The 22,352-nt window shown below is 36.6% G+C and overlaps 1 protein-coding gene across 4 annotated transcripts; it reads left to right on the top strand.

Moving 5' to 3' along the window:
- The first annotated feature begins 137 nt into the window (after positions 1 to 137).
- On the top strand, positions 138 to 22,352 carry dok7b (docking protein 7b). 4 transcript variants are annotated; one of them, XM_019088199.2, is made up of 11 exons: positions 138 to 384; positions 510 to 555; positions 2,110 to 2,340; positions 5,662 to 5,862; positions 8,851 to 8,970; positions 12,069 to 12,176; positions 13,112 to 13,923; positions 15,628 to 15,685; positions 20,795 to 20,875; positions 20,977 to 21,123; positions 21,846 to 22,352. In XM_019088199.2, the coding sequence occupies exons 1-11, from the start codon at positions 331 to 333 to the stop codon at positions 21,980 to 21,982; spliced, it is 1,995 nt and encodes a 664-aa protein (XP_018943744.2). In that variant the 5' UTR covers positions 138 to 330; the 3' UTR covers positions 21,983 to 22,352. The 4 variants fall into 4 exon arrangements, with proteins under 4 accessions (XP_018943744.2, XP_018943746.2, XP_018943745.2 ...); XM_019088198.2 differs by having other exon boundaries at positions 146 to 384; positions 21,843 to 22,352; XM_019088201.2 differs by lacking the exons at positions 20,795 to 20,875; positions 20,977 to 21,123.

Genomic DNA, 22,352 nt, shown 5'->3' with positions numbered 1-22,352 from the left:
AGCAGTTCACATAATGCCCTGTTTGTTTACTTGTCTCTTAAAGCACATACTTTACTGTCTGAACCTTGCAGGAATGCTTGCACCACTTGTCCAGTAAATTAAATTGGCACCATTTAACCTGCCACTTTCTTGACCCACTGAACAACTGTAAAAACCTTTGTCTTGCAGTGCAGGTCTGTGTGTTAAGAGGGTGGGCCAATGCATGTGTGAGTTATGTGGGTGAGAGAGTTTGTGCGTGTTGCAGCAGTGCACACAGCTCAGGAGGTTATTTTGAAAGTGACCCCCTCACTGCCGCGGACCGCTCACAGCTGTCGGGAACCATGACACAAGATGACGGATACGGTTGTCGTAGAGGGACAAGTCAGACTTCGAGAGGGGAAAAAGGTGGTTAAAAGAAACGCAAACTACTTTTACTGTATCTTTCATTGTTATTTAAAAACGTATATTTTTGTTTGTTTGTATATACGAGCATTATTTTTGTTTGTTGTTTTGTTTCCCTGCGTTTACAGTGGAAAAACAGATGGGTGATTCTGCGGAAACCTTCGCCGGTTGCAGGTAAAAACGCAGAAAACTTTTTTACGCTACTGTTTAACAGTATTGAGATGATAAAATATTAATCTCCATTGCTGTTTTGTTCCGTAAACGAACTTTTGACCTGACATAGCGCTGACATAGCGCTGTCACGGTTGTTTTTTCCCCGTGACGGTATGTGAGGTATTGGCATGGTCGTTATGAGCGATATTGGAATGACACTCTCGATGCACGTGTCACGATGTCTCTCGAGCTGTTTTTAGGACCAACAGGTACTAAAAGTTTTTAGTGTTTATATCCGAGAGCTAGTTGTCACAAGAGCTACAGTATCACCGACGTTAATTTCCAGTTAAACATCTGTGTAGACAAATCTATAGTTCTGTATGTTGGTTTCAAACTTTTAGTGAATTCAGTCCTTTAATCTAAAATCCAACAAACCAATACCATCATATTTTTGCCATAGCGTATGTTGACCCATGCATTTTAACATTTATTAATGCCATTTGTATAGGGACCGCAATAAGTCCATATAAGCTGCACAAATAAAAACACCTTACCTTTTCCATATTTTGATCTTTCATTCATTATTTTGTTTTTCATAATTATTTTACTTATTATACTTGTTTTCAATTTAGTGTATTGTAGTGACAGGTTTTGTTGTTAGAATGGATCTAACGTGTTGTTCAATAACCTTTTTCCTGGGTAGAAATGTTCAAAAGTATTTTGGTAAATAGAACGTAAAGGTATGCATCTGTACATTTTAAAAATAAACTTCCCTTGAGAAATATTCACAGTCTGGAGTTAAAAGCATGACAACTATCTATGGCTTGCTCTATGATATGCATCAGCATTCACAGTGCAAGTCATACACTTACATAACTTCTTTAGGTGAGCTTTGGCTAGCGGATAGGTCATTTTTGGATCCCTGTCGCCTGAAGCTGTCATTGTTTATTAGGTTAGTCTCCAGTTGCTTTCATGGATCACTGTGTCTTTTGATGTGTGTTATGACAGCTGCTTGACTCCTCGCATACTGTTTTAGAAGTCTGGTGATGTAGCTCTTGTATAGAAATATAAAAACAAAACATCACCACATTTTCAAAACAACCAAAAAGTGGAGGCGTTTTAGAGACAATAGCTTGATGCTGTCACACATGCAACACTAGTTTATGAAAAGAGACAGTTTATATTTCATGGCTCGTTAATTGCATCTGATGCATCTGTTATTTTGTCAGTTGTAATTCCTGATCATTATGCAAATTATGACATCAACTGCTGCAATTGTAGTGCAAACAGTATTGAAATGAAAAGGAAAAAGTACACTTTTTACTGCCTTGAAAGAAATAACATCTGAAAGATTTTATTTGACATGAATGGTACCATTGTAAATTCATGGTATAAGATGGTACTTACACCATGGCACTGAATAATTTTGTGTACAGTGATATTTATATGGAACTCCAAAGATGATGCTGTCACAGTAAACATCCAAAAACCATGGTATTACCACTGTAATTTTTGGTAGTTTCTGTTACTCTGAGATGCATTTCTGATGAATCCGTAATCTTGACTCTGTCTCAGACTGCCTGACCTTGCTGGTGTATAAGGAGCGGGGAGAGAAGAGTAAAGGACAGCGGGAGAGGAATCAGGCCACGCTGAGGGATATCTGTGGACTGGAGGCTCTTCAGGGGTTTGATGGAGTGAATTACGTGCTCAGTCTGCTCTGCCTGAGCCAGTCTGTCATGCTGGGCTTCGACAACAAAGTGTCTCTTCTGGCCTGGGATGCTCGTATCCGCTACAGCCTTGGAGAGGGTAAGAGAAGAGCATGTTTGTGTGTGTGTGAACACTGATCAGATGAAAATGACCATTAGTTAAAATTCTGTCATTATTTATTCATCTTTATGTCGTTCCAAACCTGCATGCTGTTATTTTTATGTGGATCACAAAATTACATTTTGTTTTTGAAAAATAATATCGTAACCATCCAATGGCAACGTTCAAAGTGACTGAGGGTTGTCAAGCCCCACAGAACAAAAATAACACCAAAACACGCACGCACGCACACACACACATGCACACAAAGACATATATATCAGACAATTTTAGTGCATTAATATGAATGTTGATTTTTAATTCTTAAGTTAAATGGGTCGTATGATGCTGCTAAAAAGAACATTATTTTGTGTATTTGGTGTAATGAAATGTGTTCATGCGGTTTAAGGTTAAAAAAAACATTATTTTCCACATAATGTACATTATTGTTTCTTCTCTATGCCCCGCCTTGTGAAACGCGTTGATTTTCACAAGGCTCATCTCTCTGAAAAGCGAGGTGTGCTGTGATTGGCCAGCTATCCAGCGTGTTGTGATTGGCCGAATGCCTCAAGCGTGTGATGGAAATGTTACGCCTCTTAAAATATTATAATGCCTTGTCTGGCCGGAGCGACGAGACAAAAACATAAAACCCTTTATAAACATGAAATAAACACGATTTCTAGTCGTGTTTTCTTTTGGAAGGCAAAAACAAAGTAGTTTTGCTTTCTCAAAGAAACAGCGTCACACACCGTGGCCTTGAGTGAGCAGAGGCCGGAGGCTTAGAGTGAGCCGCGGCTGGTTTGAATGAGCAGAGGCGGGTGACTTGAGAACGGTGCGGCAGGCGGATTCTACGAAGGAGCGTACCTTGGTCTTGCAGCGACCACATGTGACGACCCTGGGCTGGACGCCGCTTCGTCCACGGTGAAAGCCGATTTGGCGATCCACAGTGCAAAGTTGATGTATTTCCTCAGCAACCAGCACGGATCAGCTCTAGGCATGACGAAGCGGATATCGTCCTCTTTTGGAAGGCCAAACAAAGTAGTTTTGCTTTCACAGTGAATCACACAGAGCCTATACGACATGACGGCTGCAGCAACAACAATACTACAAGAGAATAAAAGGTACGCCTTCTTTCTTTGTGTGAACATCTGGGCGGTGTTATGCAAACCTTCCCACATAGTGACGTAGAGATGTGGGGGCGTGTTAGAAAGAGCCGTTTCAGGAGGACGTGGACGAGTGTTAACTTTTATAAAGAATATCTCTTTGGATTTGGGACTTTAGTCATTGCAACTTTACAGATCTTCTTTAATCACCAAGAGCTTGTAACACTCCAAAGAGAAATGAAAATTTGAAATTGCATCATATGACCCCTTTAAGTCTTTAATTCTTACATGTTTTTACGTAATACTTACTTCTTACATATTGTATTTCTATAGCACTATTTTGAATGAATGCTCCCTCGCGCTCACATTGTCGTTTAGCAAGCAACTTTTTTGAGTAGGTCCCTGTGTTTGCAACCTATTTTCACTCTTTTCACCAGTACAGGTGAAATTAATAATATAAAAATATTTTCAAATATTTTCTTCAGTCTTTCATTTGTTTTATTGTAATTTCTAGCAAATATATCTAATCAGTACATAAATAATTGTGGGTATGTGGTGGAGCATGGGGGCTAATGTTTGATCTTGACTATTTGAGTCAAGATCTCTGTTGGCTCCGTTAATCCCAGACACCCTTGAAAATCACGTACAGACATACACCTACACCCAGACGGCTGACTCTTTTGCTCTCACACGTACACATACACTCTCAAGTCGTGCCCTTTGAGAAAGCAGCGAAGTTATAATTGGGACTCTGTGATGTGTGATACTCTGTAAGATCGCTTGGGTTTTTTCGAACATGCGCTTGACAGAGTAACACATACTACAAAACATAAAATATAGTTTTCTGAACTCCGTTCAGATGACTTGAGGTAATTTAAAATGAAAGTTTTCATTTCCATTTACGCATCTTGTTTATGACTGATGTTTCTCTCTTTTGCTTTAAAAAAAACAAAACTGTTTTCAGATTATGTTTGGCAGCTGTTATGCTGACAATTCTGAATGCATGTGTTGTGTTTGCTCTGATGCCTCCTATTTTTTCAGGTCACATGTTTATTTGTTTTGCTTTAAGGCAATCAGAACGATGATAGATGGTGCTGATGTTTCATTCCGCTCTGTTGCTCTTATTGGTTTCCTTCTAAACTACCTTAACATACTTTTCTGTAGCAAGTTGCTCATGACTGATGCATCAGATTGATTGACCATCTATATAAATGTGAGAACGTTTGCTAAGTTGATAAATCCTATAATATAAAACATATTGTATGATGATTGTGTGTATTTACGGATTTATGAAGTAAAAATTACATTAATCCCATTGCTGATGCAAGACACGCACACATATGCATACAAGCTGTATCATTAATTATACTTGCTAGGTTTGTATTGATTACTTGTCTCTATTATGATAAATTGTGGAATTTTTCCTAATGATTTGGAGTCTTTATTCACACCTATGTTGGTTAATCAGGCCCATAAATTATGTATTGAATTTGAAATAAATTTACTAATAAATTTACAAAGTTGTGGGTGCCAAAAAAAGTCAAAATAAATATCCAGCCTATACAAATGTATTATCAATAAGATAATAAAGTAAAAAAAAACTTTTTCTTTTACAAAAAGTAATACTTGCAATTCATAATGTAGTTCGATTTGATTATGACTTGCCCTCTTGTGTCAGTTATTTGAAATAATTTCATCTTAATGATTCATTGGCATGTTAAATCTGAATCAAATTATTTTAACAACATTTTCACTAGTGTTCATAAAAAACTAGAAAAACATTAATTGGTCGAAGGATCTGAAGACCCTGTTTGTTACTTACACTGTAGTTTAAATGTGTTTTTGATAGTTTCCAATTTGATTTGATGCTGTTGCCTCTTGGTACAAAGAAAATGTGATGAGAAGAATATCGGATTATCATTAATTTGCAAAATATGCTTGTATAAAAAAATTAATTCATCTACTACATTTATTTAAAATATGAATTAAGAAATTTACTAAAACTGTAGTATTATACAGATAAAAAAAAAAAAAAAAAAGCTTTTATGTACAGTGATGAGGTTTTGGATTTTTAAATACAATGTACTGTCCTTATAGCTGACGGGATGAAATTAGGCCTTTCCAGAATGTCTAGAGAACAGCTGCTTTGCTTAGATTGCAGTGGACATGCTCTAATTTTAAAAGATATAAGCTCCTCTTAAACTTGTCTCTCTTTCAGTCCACAGGTTCAGTGTCAACGTTCAGCCTGGCACCAAACTAGAAAGTGGGCCTGCCTCGCTGCATTTGTGCAACAACTTGCTTGTCATCGCCAGAGACCTCCCTCCAACTGTCATCGGCCAATGGAAACTGTCAGACTTAAGACGATATGGTGCTGTTCCTAATGGATTTGTCTTTGAGGGAGGGACACGATGTGGCTACTGTAAGTTCATGTTATTGTTCTTTTGTTCATTCAGTGCTGTTGTTGAATTTCTTATTTGTCACTTGATCTCTCTTATTTTATTTTGGCAGATTACTGCTATTTATTCATTGAGAAGAATCCCTTGATGATTGTGTAGAATGTGTAGCATGTTTTTGAACAAAGTTGTCTCCTTCTCTGCCTCTTTTTCACTTAGTCTTTGTGATATTCCCTGCGGTGGAAGTAGCACAGAGGTGTTTGCCAATAGTAAATGTGAAAATCAGATAACCTCACACTCAGTCCCCCGCACCCTCATTTTCTTGCTCCCCCATACTTACAGAATCAGTACACATTACTTTTGTGCACCCACACACAGATTGTGGTAATGTGTGATGTGCTTCAGTATAAGATGTTGTGTTAGCACCAGTGAAACCCACCAGCTGCCTCTCTGGCAAATCCGTCTGCAGCTGTTATGTAGCTTCAGCAGCTTTAATGCTCCATCCTATATGAAATTTCCTTACAATGACAGCCATGTCACAACAGAAAAAGTGTGTAATCAGGGAAATTAATCTGTCACTTCCAATGGTATTCAGGGTGTTTGTTAGATGCTGTTTGAATGTGCTATGCAGGGAATTCTGGGCAGTTTTATGTGTTTAGATGGTGAGGCGGCATGTGAAAGGTCTCCTGCCAAGTGGAGGAACTTGAGGGGGCAGGGGTGCTCAAATCGGACACCAGACTCCAAACGTACCTCTCATTGCTGTAGTAGTACATTAGTGCAACATAAGTCACGTCTAGTTCTGCACAAAATCTACTCCTGCAGAAATTCACAAAAAGCTGTAAATCACAAAAAAATTATGCAATCATTTAAAAAAGTTACACTTTCAAAATCATTTTGATAATTTAGAAAGTTACACATTCCATGTACGTTCGTACTAATTTCTATTATTTAAATGTTAATATTGAAATTAAATAATATTAATATATATATATATATATATATATATATATATATATATACCTATATATATATATATATATATATATATATATATATATATATATATATATATTTAATTTATATATTATAACTGAATATTTTGATATATATATATATATATATATATATATATATATATATATATTGATTTGCCAGAAAGTTCACATTTCGATACACACAGTGAAATAATTACTTTGTCTGGAGCATGTATCTGTTGGCCAGTGCTTCACCTCATTACAGACTGACAACCACACAGAGGTCATGTCCCTCCTACTGCCATTAGTGTAATTCAGCAGTTGGTTGCTTCGGGACAGAGTGAATTAAATTGAAAATATGGCCTTGTTGCTGTTTCTAGTGCGATTCAATGTCACAGGCCACATGCGGTGACAAAACACATACTGGCAGTGCAATTAGTGAGTGTGTCAGCTGTCTCATTTGATTTCAGAGAGTGAACGTCTGTGAGTATGTTCACTGGCTTAGTTTGTCAACAGACTTGGACAGATTGTAGATCACTGCTTTCCCTGCTGTCAGGTAGGGCATTTGTGTAACAGTTTGGCTGGCATCAACAATGAAAAAACATGTCATGAGATCTAAAACAAGTTGAAACTGACAATGCAATTCTAATTACAAGCTTCTGAAAGTGTTTGAGCTTAACCGGATTAGATTTGTTGTACGTGAGCCATACATTTAGCTTTACAACTTTATATACTGCATAAAAAATTCTTAAAGTATATCAGAAAATACATGTTCAGACTGTAATACTGGCTTTTTTTATTGAACACTGCGTGATATATGGCTTACTATTTAAAAAAATATGTGAAACATTGCATTATGCAGTGATACCTGTTTCAAACAGAAGTTGCATAAAGTCTTAAAACATCTGGCACATTAAAAAGTCAAGAAAATATAAAAACAAAGTTGATACTTAGAATTAATTTGTAATGCTGGAAATGAAAGGTGAACCGCTTTGCATTGTGGGACAGGATTTTGCATTCTTTTTTTATGAATGGGGATGGTGAAAAACACTGTAGCAAAGCTATAAAAAAGCAGATGTAGGCTTTTTATTCTCTTAAAATTAGGACATGGTAAATAGCCACAGACATGGCCACATGCCTCAAGTATTAATAGCCTGCCAGTGTGTTTATGAATTATGAAACCAAGAGCTAAGGGTGTTATGGTTATTTTTATAAAGGACTGTCACTCCTATACTGCCCACCGTCTCCACAGTGACGCTGAGGGATTTGACAGGACTATATTTACCTCCATGAAAGACTGCCTAAGTCTCTTTCCTCATCATGTCCTACAAAGAAAAACAGTCATAATCTGACTGTGGATGTATCATTAATGCATCTTGCAGCAAGTAAGGCCTTTGTTACCCCACTTTTCCCATTGTACTCAATCCGAAAGACTATTTAATAGCTTATGTTTTTCAGTAACATCCAGCCATGCTTTTGTCAGCACTTATTTTAGTTTGAAATGTGTTGCAGGCTTTGTAGATGTTATTGACGTTTGTATGGAGGAGGTGTGGGCACCAACGCAGATTTTCTTGGTACACAATCCTCCTCTTATTTCATAAATAATAAATTATGCTTAATCAAAAGTGCAAAAATAAAGTTTAATTTATTTTTTCTTATCTCAAAGGGAGTACTCCCATCAGTTTCACAGCACAGATAAACAAAAATGATCAGTCTTTTGTGAAAAAACGTTGCTTCAATTACCCTTTACAATAAACTTTGAATGTCTGATGCATTTATGATGTATGAACTTGGTTCCATTGTCTTGAATTAGTCTATATAATTAATTTATTCTGAATCAGTGAAATGTGAATGTTCTCATCTGCTCAGAGGAATAGCTTGATGTTCTCCATTTGTAATAATCTTGTGGTCATTACTGAAACTAATCTTCGATTCAGTGCTATGGACAATTAATATCAATCTGAATTCTGTGTATTATGTCTTTTGAAAAAAAAGGGGCAAGACATTAAGGAGCTATTTCTCTTCTCTCTGTCTCTATAGGGGCTGGTGTTTTCTTCCTTGCATGTGCAGAAGGAGAACAGATCAGTTTTTTGTTCGATTGCATCGTTCGTGGCATATCGCCAAGCAGGGGGCCGTTTGGACTGCGTCCAGTCCTGCCAGGTGAGTTCATATTTGTGGAGGTGTGTGATGTAAGATCTCAGTTCAAAGATCTCAGAGTTGCCATGTCCTCACTGCTGGCCTCATTAGCTTGCCTTGATGTGCGTGAGATGTCAGCTGTGTGCGCATATCTGTGTCTAAGCTCTATGTATGATTGATATGTGGTGTCAAGTTTCCCTCTCTCTCGTTATCTCTCCCAGAACACTCATGTTCTGCTCAGATTGACTACTGGTTCGTGTTTGGAGTCCAATTATGTATATGCAATAATAATAATAATTTTTAAATTGGCCTTTTATTTTCCTTTCATTTTAATTTAGAGACTTATTTGATCTAATAAAAACCCAGTATATAATATATTGTATTATTAAATATCTGCCAAGCAGTATGCATGCAATTTTCAGAAATGTGAAATTAAAATAAACAATAAAAATGAACTGAAGTGTACTGATTCAGAATTTTATGATGTAAAAAAGCATTGCATTATTTAATGTTATTAAATGGGATTCCCTGAGATCTCCAACATACTGTAAGTAATGTAACATTTTTATGACACATGTTATCAAATTGAAATTTTGTTCATAATCAGCTCTCATATTTAAAAGTCAGTTTGATGTTAAATATGTTTTTGAGTTGTTAAAATATTCCTGAATCTCTGAGACCCCAAACAGAACATGAGAGGTAATAAATTATTCCGAAACTGTATAATGAATTTATGTCCCTAGTTTCAGATTTCATAATGAATTATGAAGTGTAGTACACTTACTCACTCATATTAGTAAAAAAAAAAAAAAAAAACTTGTATAACAATTTAAAGAAACTAACATAGCAATTGCACATTTGTCCTATTATTTTAATTAGGCAAATTCTGTGACTGTGTCACAGTTATCATTAGTTATAAAGTAATATTTTTAGATTTTTACATGTAGCTGTAGCAGGATGCCATAGTAAATAATATTCAATCAAGTTTAATTAACTTTTACGAGTCTTACTTTGTAATGGCAGTCACTTTTTGAATCTAGGCACTCAATGGCGGCATCTTGACGGAGGATAATAATATCTGTGTGGTGCATATCTTTTTAATGGTACCTAACATGACTTCCCGAATACTGAATTATTGTCCTGAAAATCAATGTTAGATTCACATTTAGTTTATCGATCGATTACAGTAGATTTAACACATAAGCATAATAGTATATTAAACCTTAATGAGTTTGACATATCATTTTATAGATCAACCCTTCACACTGAAACAGAGAATCATTTAATTGAGCTGCTGAGCCAGTGATATTAAGCTCAAATTATACAGTCTAGCAGAAAGGTTGTGTGCTGCCATGTTTGTGTGAACAGAAACCTGTGGAGAGCTGACACACGGTCAGTAACATGAAAGAAGGATATGGATATGAAGTGGCTTAAAGCTTTTCTGTGGTTTATAGCTAAAATTAGCACAGCCATAGTTAAAATGGCTTTCTACATAGTCAGAGAGCTTGTAGGATAGTTCAAACCCTACAAAGATTGATCCGTGAAGCTTCAGTGTTATACCCAGGCTGCCCCAGGGCTGTTCCTTGTAATAAATGTACTGTGTTGCTTTGGAAAAAAGTGTGTGCTAAATGACTACTCATTTACATAGACCCATTTACAAAGGTGATCTATACTGTGTGGACTTATGTTTTGACAGGTGTTGTGTTTCCCCCTTCATTACATTGATGTTGTGTACCACAGCCTTAAAAATATGATTATTCAAAATCGGTACAGATCTTTCTGTATTTCTCTGTGGACCAACAACGAAGGCAACACAATCATTTTCAGCACAGCTTTGATGATGGTGATGATAATAGCTTGCTTTGTAATCATGTTGAAAGATTTTCCGGTATTTATTTTCCTCGATTGCTGTAGGAAAGTCTAAATATATAAATCAAAAGCCTTAAAGTTTGTTTACTTCGATGTTCATGACAACACATTCTTTGAATTCTCAGATTAATGTAATGCCACATTACATTAAGATCTCATCTGTCGTCCATCATACTGAGATGCCAGGGAATGTTCTGGCTGTCATTAAGTGTCATTAATTAAGTGCACTTGATGCATTTTAACCTTTGACATTCAGTGAAGGTTGTGCAAGAGTTTGCCAGTGATAAATAAGGTGTACAGGTTATTGATAGCCAAGTCACTTTTCTGTTTCAGTGTCTCACTTTATTCTGTATTCTGCGGAGGAATGTCACAGAGCAGATAAATTGTACAATGACAAACCTCTTTAAATATGCAAAAAGCAAATGCTCTTTTAACTTTTTATCTTCACATTCTCAGTACTGTTCTTCAGCTGCACATGCACAAAAATGAGCAGCTTATTCAAACTGTATTATGAGTATTTTAACACAAATATATTCTGCAGTTTAAAGAACTGCTGTATAGAAGCAACTTGCAATTTTGTTTTTGCTTGCATGTGATATATTGATTTTTTTTCAGTGTATTTGTTGCCCGTATCATTGCTTAAATGCTTGTTGCACGTGAAATTGACTTTTCATGCTAAAAAGGTTCCAAAAATATCCACCACTAAACTGTGTAAAGTCTGTGAGTCTTTATGCCTCCATATCAACTTTTCCATGCTATATTCTGCTGTTTCTTTGCTCTTGTTTTGTTCCAGTTGTGTCTTTTTTGAGACCCTTTATTTATGTGTTCTCCCCTGACTGATTTATTGTCTCATTTAAGCACTTTGTGTTCAGTGTCCTGATTTATTCTATTGTGAGGGAGAATGGTTACCAACCTTCTGCCATATTCAAAAGGAGGTCTCAAAGCATTCCGTGTGTGAGTGAGTGTGGATGCATGTGTGTGAGTGCTTGTGTGAGAGATTATTCTTGTGAGGCTGAGTCGGAGATGTACCAGTAGAAATTGATAAATGCGGCCAGTGGCTCCAGTATTTCTGCCAGCAGAGACAGTGATACAACAGTGATGGATTATATATGACTTAATGCTCAGAGACAAATCAGTGCTGTCTGGTGCATGTTTTTGTGATCATAAGGATATATGTTGGTGCCTGTGCGTATGAATGATGAATGTTCACTGTATTAGTTTAATTCAAATTTAATGAGATTCTGTTTCCATAGACCCCAGTGCTAACCCATCATCTATAGAAGACAGGATTAGCCAGGAGGCCAGTGAGCTGGAGAAACGACTCAGTATGCTGTCCATTTGTAGTCACCACAGCAGTGCAGGTAATACAAGAAGCCATACATGAAATATACACACAGAGGAGGCTGTTTTATTTCAAATAAAAGATTTTTTTAAATAACCTTTCATCAATAAATTAATGTCTGTCATAATTTACTCTTCATGCCATTCTAGTTTTAGTGGATCACAAAATGGTAATTTTTGAAGAATCTTTACATATTATACATACAGCAACATAATGTCTGTCAAGCTCCAAAAGCAACATAAAAGGATCATAAAAGCCTTCACATAAAAGCCACTCAAATGCTTTGTGTGGAAAAAAGACAGAAATTGAAGTCGTTATTCGCAATTATCGCTATATGCCAAAGGGCAAGGTTTTGTAAGGGAGAATGTAGTCAAAGTAAAAAAGAGATTTATCTGATGACTGACTGACTTTATACTACTGCTTACTTTGAATCTGTTACCAGAATGGTCATGCAGAATATGTGCTTTGTAAGTACTAATAAACAGCAAATATGCTAATAAAAGGCATGCTAATAAGTAACTAGTTAATAGTGAGAATTGGTCCCTAAACTAAAGTGTTTCCTTTTTTTAACATATAAAAAAAGAAAGAGAGCACAAAGTGATACAAAAGTTGTGATTTTTGGCTTTTTGTTTGTGTGTACGAATTTATTGTTCATTAAAAAATACTTGACCTCAGAATGCAGCCAATCAGAATAAAGTTTTCCAGAAAAACATGTAGTGATAGATGTAAAGTTCAGTCTATCTCCCAGATAATACGGCTTTTAAAAACTTTACAGACATTATAAAATGTGTTGCAAAGATTCTTAAAAAAATCACCAAACATCATTATATAACTCAAATCGTAATTGTTTTTTAGTGTCACTACCTTACTGAAATTCATATACAATGCTAACAAGAAGCCAGTTTCCAGGCAATCATTTGTTAATCCAATCCTCTCTTTGTCATAATTGGTCAGCCTCCACCTTCAGTTATGGTGCCTCCTTGGCAGGAGATGATCGGAGCATCTCCAGCTCCTCCTCTGAGACCAGCCATTCTGATAACAGCCTGGGCAGCCGCCTGACGATATGGCCTGAGCCAGTCAGACACCCCACCCCTGTCGAACCATCATCATCGTCTTCCCTGTTAGCAGTTGCGGGATCTAAGAGTACAGCCTGTTCTGTCAGCACGTCCAGTGACGAGCGTCTATATGGAGCAATGATGGGAGGGCTCCGCCCCCCATCCAAGCCTCCTCACCCCAGAGGCCTTCAAGAGGCGGGACGCCAGAGCTCAACAGACAGCGGTATTGCCACCGGAAGCCACTCTTCATATTCTGGAAGCTTCTCCTCCTACACTGGTAGTATGGATACTGGGCATGGAGAGACTGATGAGTTTGGATCCCTAACAAGCCTCCCTCAAAACCCCAATTCAAACTCTTACTCCCTTATCAACACGCCAGTACGAACAATTCCACTAATTCCTGAGCACAAACCGTGTGTGTGTCCACTCAGAGAGGCTGCTCAAATGTACCAGGTACCCACTCTACCTCTGCAGCATTACGACATCCCTCGCAGGCTCCTACAACATCAGGAGCAGTCTTTGGCTGCTGCAAGCCAGGGACAGAGGCCTGAATGTGGAGCTCTGGGACCAGAGGGCGTCCCTGCAGATGCCACCCCCAAACAAACTGTCCAACAGAGATTCAACTGGGGTGGTGACGGAGCAGCTTCCCTTGAAGGTTCCACTACACTGCAATTACAACCCGCCATCTGTCCTGACTGTGGGGGAGGAAAGGTAACAAGATTTGTTTTCTTGTTGATTTTCTGCTCTTTGTGTCTTTTTGTGAGCAGTTCTGCATTTTTTTCAGCAGATTTGGATGGAACACCACACTAAAAGTACCTTTTAAGAGTTTCTGTGTTGCTTATTAAGCTAAACCCCTACAGAAGCAGCTGCATGAAACAGAGTAGCGTATTCCAATTTCAGAAATAATGATTCATATGAACTGATTATTTTTTTACTGATTCAGAAAACATATAGCGCAACCAGTGTAGGCAAATCCCAGAATGAATGACTCCAAGTGTGCTCTTATTTAGTTTTAACAAATTTAAAACAGTGTAGTTACTGACTGGTTCTTAATATGACAACAGACACATTTTGTCATTTTTTTTTTCTTTTTTTTAAAAATGTTTTTGAAAGATATGCCCACCAATGCTGCAGTTCTTATTTAATCATGAGTGTAATACCGTTGTATTATGATATAATAACATTGTGAAATTTTTATTGCAACTTAAAATAACTGTTTTCTATTTTAATATATTTTAAATTGTAATTTATTTCTGTTGGAAAAGCTAACTTTTTTTAACCAACCATTACTCCAGACTGTAGTGTCACATGGTCCTTCAGAAATCATTCCAATATGCTAATTTAGTGCTCAGTACAAATTTCTTATTATTATCAATGTTAAAAACAGTTAGTATTTTTGTGGATACTGTGTTAAATTTTTTCAGGATTCTTTGATGAATAGAAAGTTCAGAAGAACTTTTGTAACATTTATAAATGCAATTTATAATTAGAATTGGAACCAGACAGGTTGAATTAATTACTGAAGTACTCCTAATGGTCTTTAGAAATAACCTTTTAGCCTCCATATGTCTATGGAAACCTAGTGAACTTTGATGTAAAGAATTTACACAGCAAACAATGCAAATCAGTGAAGCTTATTACTCCCAAACAAATTTGCTTTGATTAAACCGGATAACTGCTTAGCTATTTCTGAGTCTAAATGCATCTTTTGTCAAAGTATGCGGACAAACTGTTCTCTAGATTTGGACTATAACTTTCCCAACAAAATCAGACTTCTGCAACAGATCAGGGCAGTGTTGATTGAGCATCAGTTTTTTGTTCTAATCATGAAATCCAGCGTTCCGGCACAAATCCAAAGACTGTTCCAGCCGTCTGTGTCTCTGGATCATGCTCAGCCATCACATTGAGTGGGGAGGCACAACCAGTTTGCAGAATGAATTTAAATGCATTTGTCAGTTGAACTGAGAATGAAATAAATAGCTATTAAAACAACCTGCTTTGACCGAACATCATAACGTTTTTCTATTCAGGGCAATCAATATTTCACACTGAAAAACATTTCTCTCCCAGCACTGTGGCTTAAAGCATTCAATACTTTTTTGTACACTAGGGGTACACTTTCAGTTGCTTATTGTGGCCAGAAGCACATCTTCAGGCTTGTACTAGGTGTTGGTGTAGTCAGTCAATGCTAGTTGTAAAATTTTATTTAAAGAAGTAGCAACAGCTAAGTTGATAAGAAATATGGTCCGATAATATATTGCTACATTTGTTTAGTTCAACAGTGATTTTGAAAATTTTTGCTGATGTACAACAGCAGAAGCAGCAGAAACAGCTGGTTTAGTCAATTAAAGAAAATAAATACATCATAAAACAATTCAAATTGGGATTTCTGAATCACTTCTGTGTTTCTTGTAGGTGGAGGAGAGGAGCAGGTGTGAGATGAGAAGCAGTTCTGAGGAGCAAAAGTCTGATGGTGAGCATCATACAGTTTTAAAGGGCCTCATTTATAAAGTCTGCGTATGCTCAGATTTGATCTAAGAGTGTGTGTAAATCCAACGCCAACGCTCATATCCTCCTGACTACCAGCTATGGAGTTTTGTCCTCTGTAGAGGACATTATTTTTAGCGATTTCTCTCAGACCTTACATGTCATAGTTTTGTCTAGATGTCCGGTACAGAGCACATTCAGGGCTTTTCAGAGATACCAAAAGGTTGAATGTTTCACCATGACCACTCCCTCTACTTGGTCTTTAAAAATGGGCAACATTCATTTAGTGATCAAATTTAACACTCTTATGGAAATATGATAATATTTTGTAATAATCATTTAAATCTGATTAATTTTAAATTTGTTTGTCATAAATCAACATCTCAGAAAAATGTTATGGGGTTTCAAATCAAAATATGACTTTCTGTTATGAAACAGGACATTGATTTCATACATGTCTGGACACCAAGACTGGACTGTAATGGTGTAGAGGACACCAGGACTTAAAGCATATTACACATTTTGGGAGACACAACAAATGAATAGGGGAAAATTATATAACAATATTCCTATGAAATATTAGATATTATTATGAAAATCTTGCCAATTATTACTTCCATTATTACACTTTTTGTTGCCCCAAAACACATTAATATGCAAATTATATACTGGGAAAACCCATTTATGGCCTTTTTACACACCTTTTGCACATAGAAAAATTATTATTTAAAAAAATATATATATTTCATAACATAGTTGAGAATCATCTTTGTATAAAGTTTGGTATAAAAAAATAAAAACTGATTTGTGATTAAGGCAAAAATCCCACTGTTTTGCCTTGCCAGGACTTTTTAAAGTCCTGATGTCCTCTATAGAGGACATAGCATAACATATGGATAAAATAGCATTTTCAAAAATTTAATTTTTCTTTTTTTTTTCTCATGTTCTCAAAAATGTAATGACATGGAAAAATACTAAATTGTCAAAACTTTTTTCCTGGTAGTCAGGAGGATATTTGTAAAAACTGCCTTTGACCTATACAGTCTATGCCTTTGACATGGAAAAGTGCATAGTGTCACGTCAGGGTCTGAACCGACGTTTTTAGAAATGTAAGCTGTTCTTACAGCTCGCTGTTCTAAATTAAAGGATTTGGATGATGACTTGTGATCTTTTATACGTTAATGGAAATAATTAGGAGTCATTTACAAGGCAGAGAGCTGAAACCATTCAGTTGCGCCAAAGTCCCTTTAAGAGGGTATTCTATAGTCTTTGGTTGCGCAGCACAAGTTAAAGATCATTTGCGATTCATAGATTTCACATCTGAAAGAGAGGCGTACGTGCGTTTTCTGTGTGTACGTTCATTCTATGAATCACACATACGCATATTTGAGAGGTGATCGAAAGATCAAATTTACGATGGTTTCTGCACAACATTTTATAAATGAGGCCTCTGGATTTGAAATGATAATGATGGTTAAGGCCTCTGAAGTAGGGTGACCATACAGGCCATTTTTATGGGACACACCCTTGCCAGCAGAGCCATGCACAGACATTTTGAGGGGGAGTGGCCCAAACCAAAAAATGGGCACAAGGAGGGTGGGTGCTTGTTAATACAAATTATCCAGTTGTTACAAATATACAATTAAAAGAGAAGACAGCACACTCTGTAATAATTGACTTTATTGTAGATGTTTTGATAAGAGCCTGCTTCTGCCTCATTTTCAGTAGGAGTAGGGAAGAGTGGGGTAAGTTGACCCACCCCCTGCATCTTGGCAACTGTACACTTTTACTGTCATGTGACCATGTATTTTGGAACCACCCATAATTTCTGCCAGACTGTGATTAATTACCATTGCAATATAGATGATAACTTTGTCTGGTGTCCTTATGAATTTTGTTGGCAAGACTTTATGAAAATTTAACTACAATACGAAATAGCATAGATGTAACATACTCGTTCTACAGATCTCTGCACTAGTGTTATATGCTATTGTTTTGATAGCATTTATAATGTTTCTGACAGATAATATCATGGTGTTTTTTTTTTTTTTTTTTTTGCGTTTGCCTAACCTTAAGTGGTATCCTGTCAGCAATAACATGTCTGTGGGCTCTTTTGATTACTATCAGTTTAAGTTCTGGCAGTCTTGCCAGATATTGCTATGAAAACAAATAAAAATAAATAAATAAAAATATCTTTCCACCTGTAGTCACTAATGGCCAACAAGCTTTCTGTTTTGTCTGTTTTTGGGAAGGCTACAACTTTTGTGTTCAATATATTGTTTCAAAAATGCAAACAATTAAATATTGAAATTTAAACTTCATTTGGTTGGTTTTATGTTGTTAAAGTTAACTTAAATAAAAGAAATATGACTGTCTGTAAAAGGAAATTATTAAATTAGTTTTTATATTGTTATTAATTTCACGTGGGTTTGAATCAGATTTGGTCAGATGGTCATTTTACACCCATCTTACCCACTGACTCGACTCGGTTCAGCTTAACCCTAACCCGGTGCAAACTAAGCCATGGGAACACATTTTTATAAGAAGCCATATTTTTAGAACCCTTTGTCATAGATACATTCTGATCATTTAAAATTACAGGAATACTTTCATTTGGATAGGAAAGGATAGATACTTTCATTGTACTTCTGCGTTATTTTCCCTTATCTTGAGGACCACAATAGTAAAAAGTTTATATTTTACACCATAAATCTATATTATGTATGAATAAACAACTAATTTAGAAAATTATATTATATTTTTAACTATTTATAGGCCTACTATTAATATGGTTTTAATAAAATATGATGTGTTACAGATTACTAGTATCAAGACAGGTGATTATAATGGGAAATATACTTAAAGGAGCATTGCGTAGGTTCTGAAATTTCTAACCGTTACTGAAACCAGTGGCCGTTAGAGGAACTCCAGCCAGTCTCATGCTCGTTCTCAGTGCACACGCTCTCTCTTTTTGCCACACTAGGTATGTTTTTTTTTTTTTTTTTTTTTACTTACGAAGAGTGTCCGTGGGTGTCTGAATTGTGCTGCCGGAGGCTGGTCGCTTCTTTCCATCCACAGAGTCCATCTGAAAACACTATTACTGCTTACTATAATGGCTGGCGTGCCGTACGGTTGTAAGCCCAAGTAGGCGAGAACGCACATGACGTCACATTTTGTGAATTTTCGCGCCAATTCGGGCCTGACTCCTCCACACACAATTGAGCCTACAGGCTGATAGAGGCAACCGTGGTGGACAGTCGAGGTGTCATTCTTTTTTTTACATCATGGTTGGCTCATACATGTACAAATGAAAACTCTATCTTAAAGATTTTTTTAAGTAAAAACGTCCACATAGCTCCTTTAATTAAAAGAATTAAAGTGTGAGAAACTGCTAAATATTGGGTGGGAAACAAGGAGCGGATCAGCATATCTTTAGTGGAGCGGTAACAGACAAATTTGAGTTGGGGTGATGGGGGATTGGTGAGAGGGGCACCTCGGCCGATGAGGGCAAAGGGGCAGTGGCTCTGGCCACCCCCCGTGCACGGCCCTGCTTGCCAGGATTTCTATATTGCCTTACAGGTTTTGTCTGTTTGCACTGTGCAGTTTGATTGTTGTATGACATTATTTCACGAGTGCTATAGAGAGCAGAGCAGACAGCTCTTTATGCTTTCAAATCGCTCTCGCGGTACTTTGGTGTTGTACAATGATCGGTGCGCAGCTTCAAGTTGAACGAACGAATTTGCATCGCGCACCTTCTCACACACAACGCGCCATGATTGGTCGATTATGTACAATACCTGGTAAATGGCACATATATGGCCACCATACTCTGAAGACACTGTCCTTCAGTCAGGTAATGATACTTGTATGTTAGCTATTTCAATAGGAAGTGCATCATGCCTTTCTCGTCCTTAAAGGGTTAGTTAAACCAAAAATTACAATTAGCAAAATAAATTACTCACCCTCAAGTCATCCGAGGTGTACATGACTTTATTTCAGACGAATCCAGTCCGAGTTATATTAAAAATTGTCTTTGATCTTTTAAGCTGTTTAGTTGAAATGTTTGGGTGTTTTATGTTTTTTTTTTAAAGGGGTTTTTTACTTTTTTTTTTTCAGTATATAAAAAAAGGGTCTCACATGGCTCCGGGGGGTGAACAAAGTCCTCATGTAGTGAATCGATGTGTTTTAGTAAGAAAAATATCCATATTCAAAACGTAATTATCACTTGAATTCGTGCGCATGCGCCGGTGAGTCATGTGAAAACCAACGTTTGTTAAGAGGAGGAAAGGAAGCAAAGTTTCCTTACTTTAGCAAAGGAAAACCAGTCTCCTCTTAGCTTAAATTGAAATCCTCCGACATTCTTATTTACAAATCCTTGTTTTGTACTTCTAATTAGTGACCGTTGTTTTGTTTTAATCTCTCCTCTGTGCTTCCGCATGCGTCACTTCTGAGCAGCCCATGCGCAACTCTGACCTCATACGTCATCCCCCCGGAACTGCTTCCGTGTACAACAGTGAGCACAAGCTAGATTCAATTGATTATTACGTTTTAAATATGGTTCGATTCGCTACAGGAGGACTTTATTCACCTCCCCAGAGCTGTGTGAGACACTTTCTATTATGGATGGACGCTTTTTATTTAACTTCTTTTGGACTGATGCACTGTAACACCAGCTGAGTGGCATTAAACAGCTTGAAAGATCAAAGACGATTTTTAATATAACTCCGCCTGGATTCATCATATACACCTAGGATGACTTGAGGGTGAGTAATTTATGGGCTAATTTTCATTTTTGGGTGAACTAACCCTTTAAGTACATAAAGCTTTCAACCAGACCTTCATGTCTGTATCGACTAATATAGTGATTCTAGTCTCAGCATCGACATATTATAGCTAAAAATAGTAACCATGAGGAGAAATTATGATGCTTTGTTGTCACTGGATATCTTATGTTTGTGTGTGCAATATGCCAAGTCAGATTGTTTTCTGCTGATTAACAATTTAATGATTTCTGAGCATAAATGAAGCCCAGTGTGTTTTGATTCTAAAGGAATGGCTTACTTGTGATTCATTCTTAGTTTTTTGTCCTTCTCAGCTGATCCAAAAGGCAATTATGAGCAGATGGCATTTATGACAGATGCATCCAGGTGGCCACAGTTCAGAGCTGGAGAATATGGTAATTGAGATAGATGCCCCTCTTATATAGTATATCGCCATCTGATCACTGCGTTTCATTGGTAACTGTGCATGCATCGGGTTTGTGTTCTGCTCTTGCAGGAGAGGCAGGACTGACAGTTACTGACAAACTTCAAGGTGATTCTGTTAACTATGTCAATATCCCCATCAGTCCTATATCTAAACGCCAGCTGCACTATATGGAGTTAGATCTGCAGGACCGTCCAGAGTCAAGCCACACTGTCAGAGGTACAATGTGTTCCTCTCATATATACTACACGTATTTGATCATGGCTCCAACCTGAAAAATGTCACTTATACCCAACCAAAACTGCATTTATTTGATGAAAAATGCAGTAAAAACAGTGATATTGTAAAATAGTATTACAATTAAAAGTAGCTTTTCTTTTAATGAAATTTAAGCTATGTCCTCGTTCATTCCTGTGATGGCAAAGCTTAATTTTCAGCATCATTACTCCAGTCCTCAATTTAACAATGATCCTTCATAATTCATTCTAATGCTGATTTGCTGCTCAAGTAATTATCAAAGTTAAAAACAGTTGTGCTGCTTAATATTTTTTTGTGAAAACTGATACTTTTTCCACAAAGATTTTTAATGAATAAAAACAGCAATTATTTGAAATATATATATATATATATATATATATTTTGCAATAATGTATAGCCTACATCTGAAATGTATGCATCTTTGTTAATACACTAAAAATTAAAAAAAAAAAAAAAAAAAAATAAAAAAAAATCTGTGAATTAAAAAATCTTACTGTTCCCAAACTTTTGAACAGTATTTTAAACGATCAGTATCTACAGTTCTGTCTGTTTTGGGTTTGAAAACAAATAACCATCCAGCTGTGTTTAGATTATTCTAAAATATTAAAAGGGTACTGCACATAAAATAAATAAATAAAGTTTTTAAATACGTTGGTTTTTGTGTGTGTGTTTATGAACAGCAGCCGGCTCCAGCACTAAATACGCCCACATTGACATCACTGCAACTGAGACAGCACAGAGGGTCGGAGCCCAGCATGCACAGGGCCGAGAGGAGAGACTACAGGAACTAGAACAGAAGAGGAGAGGAACACTCACCTGAAAATATAATTAAGTGGAGTCAAAACGTCTGAGACCACATTGTTAAATATAGATTTTTTTTCCCTTTTAAACCAGGTTTGTGCATTTTAAAAATGTTAGATGAAAATGTTTATAATGTTTATATATTTAAAATAACATTTTAAGATAGTGTCATATTTTGTCACTTTTGTGAATTCTGAGCACATTTTTTGAAAACAACTTTTAATTATTTTCTTGCATCCACTGAAGCACAAAACATACGGAGCCTACATGGCATGCAGGAAAAAAATAGTAGGCTAAATCATGTGCACGATTTACTATTTCGTTCCCTCGATTTATAAATTGTGTGCACGATTTACAAATTTTTTCCCTCGATTTATAAATTGTGCGCA

This window comes from Cyprinus carpio, chromosome B1 (assembly GCF_018340385.1).
Source record: "Cyprinus carpio isolate SPL01 chromosome B1, ASM1834038v1, whole genome shotgun sequence".
NCBI classification, from domain to species: Eukaryota; Metazoa; Chordata; class Actinopteri; order Cypriniformes; family Cyprinidae; genus Cyprinus; species Cyprinus carpio.
Note: the sequence above shows the minus strand (reverse complement) of the source record. Positions and strands in the feature narration are given on the sequence as shown.